At 47.9% G+C, this 6,000-nt stretch overlaps 1 protein-coding gene across 1 annotated transcript in view; it reads left to right on the top strand.

The window, feature by feature from the left end:
* Positions 1 to 4,376: 4,376 nt before the first annotated feature.
* ednraa (endothelin receptor type Aa) overlaps positions 4,377 to 6,000 on the top strand; it is a 39,202-nt gene continuing 37,578 nt past the window's right edge. The window contains exon 1 of the mRNA XM_067992263.1: positions 4,377 to 5,345. Coding sequence (XP_067848364.1) covers positions 4,866 to 5,345 — 480 coding nt within the window. The 5' untranslated portion in view covers positions 4,377 to 4,865. The remainder of the gene's footprint in view (positions 5,346 to 6,000) is intronic.

The raw sequence follows: 6,000 nt of genomic DNA, 5'->3' as shown, positions 1-6,000 counted from the left end.
CTTAAACAGGCAGACAGAAACTTTACAACTGGGCTTCCAAAGCATCACACATGTCTTCCAAACTGTTGTCCAGCAGGGTTGTAGGAGTGAGGTGGGCCTGGCCCAGGAGAGGGATGATGGTGAAATGGGACGTGAAAGTGGGACGCCACTCAAAGCGCTCCCACGTCTCACCCGTTGCCCCCCTCTCAACCAGTACCCGCAATGCTGCCTTCTCTCCAAGTGCCCGAATCTGCCCCTGCACAGTTGCAGGTGGAGCAGTCTTTGGCGGGGCCCTCATAGACTCCAAAACCCAGAGGGCATAGGCCGAAAGCATCTAAGCTGTCAGGGCATGAAGATGAACAACCTGCCACTACCTCTGCTGTAGCCACAGGGGATGCACCATGTTGAAGTAGTAGGAAGAGAAAGGCTAAGGTTTTGTGATCACGAAGGGTATGCACAAGGGTGTCTGACAGACTGTCATGTTTTTCATTTATATTTGGTTTTTGTTAAATTCACATTAAATGTTATCATTCTCACCACTACTGCCATGTCTTGCCCATTCTTGACTGCCTTTTGTGATAGCGCCCTTTGATGTGCTTCATCATGAACGGCGAGACTTGATGCCAACCAGTGGGTGACTTTACAGTGGATGACTTTACAGGACTGTTTTGTGCAGGGGGGGGGTGTGTGGAGATGGTATTGACGCTGCTCTTTCCAGGTGGTCTGAGGACTGGACTCTTCTCACTTTGTGATCTCCTTATGAGAAGAGTTCACATATGAGTGACTCCCTGGCCTCACGAGCAGCCAGGTGAGCTGCTGCTCTGCCGACGGGTTCCTCCTCCTCCTGCTGCTGCTCCTCCTCAATGTTCATGGCAGATGTGGATACTGGATGAGGGGATGGGGCCTCATCAACCAGTACCCCTTTCTGTTGAGCCATTTTGTGCAGGATACAACACACTACTATAATGCGACCCACTCTCGCTGGTGTGTATTGAAGCGCTCCCCCAGAATGATGGAGGCACCAAAATCGCATCTTGAGCAGCCCTATCGCATGTTCAATTACAGACCTGGTGGCGATGTGACTATCGTTGTATCGACGCTGTGCCTCACTGATGGGGTTCCTCAGAGATGTCATGAGCCATGTGTGCCTGGGGTATCCCTTGTCCCCGAGGAGCCAGTCTTTAAAGCTATTTGGTGCGTGGAAGAAGTCAGAGATGTTGGATTCCCTCAGAACGAATCATGGCAGCTGTCAGGGAATCTCACACACGTGAAGAAATCTTTTACGGTGATCACAAACGAGCTGAGCGTTGATGGAGTGATATCCCTTTCTGTTGATGAATGGTCCTGGCTCATGTGGAAGTGCTCAGATTGCTATATGCATGCAATCGACTGCACCCTGTACACGTGGGAAGCCAGTTACAGAGTGGAAACCCACTGCCCTCTCCGTCTGGCTGACGTCGTCCATGGGGAAGTTGATGTATTGCAAGGCTCTGCAAGACAAATCATCAGTGACCTGCCTTATGCTCTTGTGTGAAGACAATTGAGAGACCCTGGTGATGTCACCGGTGGCACCCTGGAATGATCCGGAGGTGAAGAGGTTGAGGGCAGTGGTTACTTCAACTGCGATGGGTAACGAGATGCCGCCAGGCCCAGCCGGGAGCAGATCGGCATGAAGGAGGCTGCAGATGTCTGCGATCAGCTGGGGACTCACTCTGAGCCTCCGTATGCACTACTTCTCAGAGAGGTCCAGGAAGATGAGCCTCGGTCTGTAGACCCTCTGACAAGGGTAGTGCCTCCTGCGACGTTGGTCCCTCTGTTGTTCCCCATTCTGTGCAAGTGCCTGTGGCACAGCTTTGTGTGGTGGTCCTACAAGTGGCGGAAGTGAACGCCTTGCCTGGCGAGGATGGTGATGTTCCTCGTCCTCGGATGTACTGGTGAATGCAGCCATTGCGCACCCCCACCCCCCCAACTCCTGATGGTGTCAGTTTGAGGGGGTCCAAAAAGCAGGTAAATATGTGTAAACAGAACAATTATGAGTGTGAACCAAGAATTTTCAGTCTAAACACAGAGATCTCCCCACCAAAAGTTTGTCTGAGAGAACTGAGTGCCCTGCTGTAATAACTAACCTTTTATCCCCGTCTGTCAAACAGGGATTTCAATGTCCAAATGGCGGCCGGCTGAAACCCAGCTACTTTCCCATGGCGAGCTTCACACGGCACAGGAAACACGTTGAGGCAGCGCTGAAATCGCTTGCCTTCATTCTTAATTGGATTTATGGACATTTCAAGTACTTTAAGTACTTGATTTACTGCTTTAAATATCGTCCCACCGGCTTTAATTGCTGGCGGGACTTCTGGGTTCGGGAACGGCACACCACCCAGATGATTCTCTGCTCCAAAAAAATCCCAATTTTCTTTGCCCTTCCCCCATTCCCAACACAGCCGCACTTTCCTTTTAAAATCGTGCCCCATGTAACTACTGCCCCATCTCTAACCTCCCTTTCATCTCTAAAGTCCTTGAACATGCGCTCACCTCCCCCGATGCCTCCTGTTTGAATTCCTTTGATTCATTTTCTGCTGTACTCACAGAATTGAGACCATCCTGGCCAAAGTCACAAAAGACATCCTCTGTGACTGTGCTGTTTCATACTTTCTTGTTCTCCTCAACCACTTCACTGCATTTGATACGGTTGATACGGTTGACCACACCATCTTTATCTATAGCCTCTCCCCCATTGTACAGCTCCATGAGATTGCCCTTGCAACAGTCCCCCTCCTCCCTATAGAAATACAACCAGTGCATTGCCAGCATTGGCTTCTGTCCTGCCTCTGCACAGTCACCTACTAAGTCCCCCAAGGTTCTATCCTTGGCCACCTCCTTTTCTGCATCTACAGACTGGCCCTCAATGACATCATCAGCAGACATGGGTTAAGGTTCCCTATTCATGCTGAGACATCCAGATGTACCTCTTCAACACTTCCCTTGATTCGGCTCCCTTGCCACTGATTCTATCCCCCTTCCTGGTCACATGGTCAGGCTGTGCAAACCTTAACGTCCTATTCTACTCAAACCTACCATCATCACTAAACCCACTTACTTACACATGTGCAACAATTGCCCATCTCTGCTCCCATCTCACCCCAAATCTGCAGCAACCCTTATCCACACTTTTTTTTTACATCTAGACTCAATTTTTCCAACATCTTCCTTCCTGGCCTCCCATCCTAGATGAATTCAAACTTGTCCAAAACTCAGCTGCCCATATCCTGTCCCCCACTAAGTCCTGCTCGTTTATTACCCAGCAAATCCCACCCCTCCGCCCACCCCATCCTCATGGACCTACATTAGTTCCAAGTCCCTAAAGCACTGAATTTAAAATCTTCATTCTCCTCTTCAAATCCCTCCAAGAACTTGCCCCACCCTACCTCTGCAATCCCCTCCAACATTACATCTCCTCCCATGCATTTGGTCCTCTGAGTTTGGCCTTTTGTCCATTTGCAGAGCCTTCAGTCAGGTGGGCCCCACTCCTTGGTGGAATTCCTCCCTAATCCCTCCACCACCCCCCATCCCATTATGGTTGATCTGTATCTTAACTCCATCTACACCCCTTGGTTCCATATCCCTTAATACCCTTGCCCAACAAAAATCTATCAATCTCAGTTTTGAAATGTTCAATTGACCTAGCCTCAGCAGCTTTTTGGGAGAGAGTTCCAGATTTCTTCCCACCTTGGTTCCCTATCCCTTAATTTCTTTTTGCTTTTTCCCCTCTGTAAAGCACCTTTCGGACTCTTTTCTATATTGTAGGTGCAAGTTACTGCTTTTGAAACCGATGGAAAAACTCCACTTGATAAATTCCTTTGAGATTCTAAACAACTCAAAGCAAAGAGTTCAAACATTTTGCGGGTATTTTGTTTTCACGCTGTTTACCGGAAAGTCCTGGAGATTTGACAAATGTTTATGGTACAGAAGAAAGCTTCAAGAAAAGTTTTTTAAAAAGTAATGGCTTCCGCTTCACGCTTTCCGCTTCAATGGTTTGCGTTCAGCTATTTTTAATATAAACCCAAGATTATACAAGGGGTCAGTGTGCATTGACTTATTATTAACCCAAATCCTTTTTGTTCTTTAAACGTTAAAATGAGCAAATCACGAACACAGTGACATTTGTTTGTAGCAAGTTCTCGAGTGAAATTTAGAAAAGTTTGTAGGAGCGTAAAACATGCATCTATTCTCTATCTTGTGGTCCAATACGAGTTTTAATTTTAAAAAAACGAAGCACCATATATACTTGCATGAATCTTCCCTTGTTCACCCAATGTTATGTGTGGTTAGTGTCTATACGGGCTGCCCAGACTGATATTAAGACAGTGGAGAGCTCTGCTGCTGTTGTTTCTCGGGTTTGTGTCCGGTCCCGAGAGGAATGGGTTGTTGCTGACCCTGGGGGTAGGAGAGGCTTTTGACTTTCTGCCTGGGTCTCTCTCTCTCTCTCTCTCCCCCCATCGTTCCGTTTTTGGAAGCTTCAAAGAGTGACGAACTTCACTCGGACCAACCTCCAGCTTGAGGATTGAGGAGGTGGGATCCGCGGTGCCTTCGAGGTCAGACAGCTTCCTCTAGCAGCCAGAGTGGGCTCTCGCACGGACTGTACCTTCACCAAGCACCGGGCGGAGGCTTCGGATCAGACGCGGACCACAGCGGATTAAGAGTGCTGAGAAAGTGAGGACAAAGTCAACTTTCACTGCCAACCAAGGCGGTGGGATTGATCTGTGCCCAGCTCTTCGACACAGCAAAGATCTGGTGAATGTCACAGGTTTGGTGTGATTTTAAGGACCACTCCTGCACTATAGCCACTTCTCCCAGCAGTTTGTCTTCTGGACTTGGACTTCCTGAGAATGGAGATGTCGCATGTTTGCATGACTCTGTGTTGGATCTCTTTATTTGTTGGCTTTGGAATATCACAGCTAACCAACGAAGAATATCTGCCATCTGTAAATGAGACTGGAGTGAGGTTTCTTTCCCCTTCCCATCACATAGAATTATTCCACTCGACCACAGTCTCACCCAAGCAGGATGGGTTATCTCAATGGAGCATCGGCCATTCCGATGAGACGGGTGGATTCAACACAACGGCCAGCACTATGATCGGCCCTCCCAACTGCTCCCTTCCGCCCGCCAGCCCCCGCACCTTCAAATATGTTACCGCGGTGGTCGCTTGTGCCATTTTCGTGGTCGGGGTGCTTGGCAACGCGACCTTGCTGAGGATTATCTACAAGAACAAGTGCATGAGGAATGGTCCCAATTTGTTGATCGGGAGCCTGGCCCTGGGAGACTTGCTCTATATCACCATCGACATCCCCATCCACGTCTACAAGGTACATCTGCTTTCCTCTGTAGCCCTCATCCCCTGTCTTCAGCTCTCCTCTAGACCTCTTGATCTCATCTCTTGTCATCTTCACTTCTGTCCTGTTCTCTCATTTCTTGCCTCAAATTCAAACTACTTTCCTGTTCTTTCACCTCCTATCTTTGTCTGCCCTCTTCATTCCAGTCCTTACCTCTCACAGTCCTTTTTCTTCTCCGGTCCACCTCATTCCTATCTCGTTTTCTCGTTTCTTGTCCTCATCTCATTTCATAACATTTATTTTCTTTTCTGTTTCTTTTCCCCCTTTCAGTGTCGGTGTCCTTCTACCTCTGCCCTTCCGTCCTTCTGTCTGTTAACTATTCTGGTCAATTCTCTCTACGTATTTCACGCTCAGGCCATTTTCTCTTATCTACTTTTATGGTCTATTTTTATCTTTTGCATTTTAATTCATGAGATTGAAAAATGAAAAAAATGCCTCAGGTTCCTGACAGCATTCTGTATTCCAATTTAATGGTAATAATTTTAGTCACTTCTCTCTGGTGTTAAACAAGCCATTCTCTTCAGGCCTCATTCCTTGCACCTCTATTCCCTATTTCTCCCTATCTATCTAAACTGGCTTTTCCTATTCCTCGCAGCTTCCTCTGTCTTCTACGTGTGGCCTTTAATGA

The sequence above is a fragment of the Heptranchias perlo genome, chromosome 1 (genome assembly GCF_035084215.1).
Source record: "Heptranchias perlo isolate sHepPer1 chromosome 1, sHepPer1.hap1, whole genome shotgun sequence".
In the NCBI taxonomy this organism is placed as follows: Eukaryota; Metazoa; Chordata; class Chondrichthyes; order Hexanchiformes; family Hexanchidae; genus Heptranchias; species Heptranchias perlo.
Note: the sequence above shows the minus strand (reverse complement) of the source record. Positions and strands in the feature narration are given on the sequence as shown.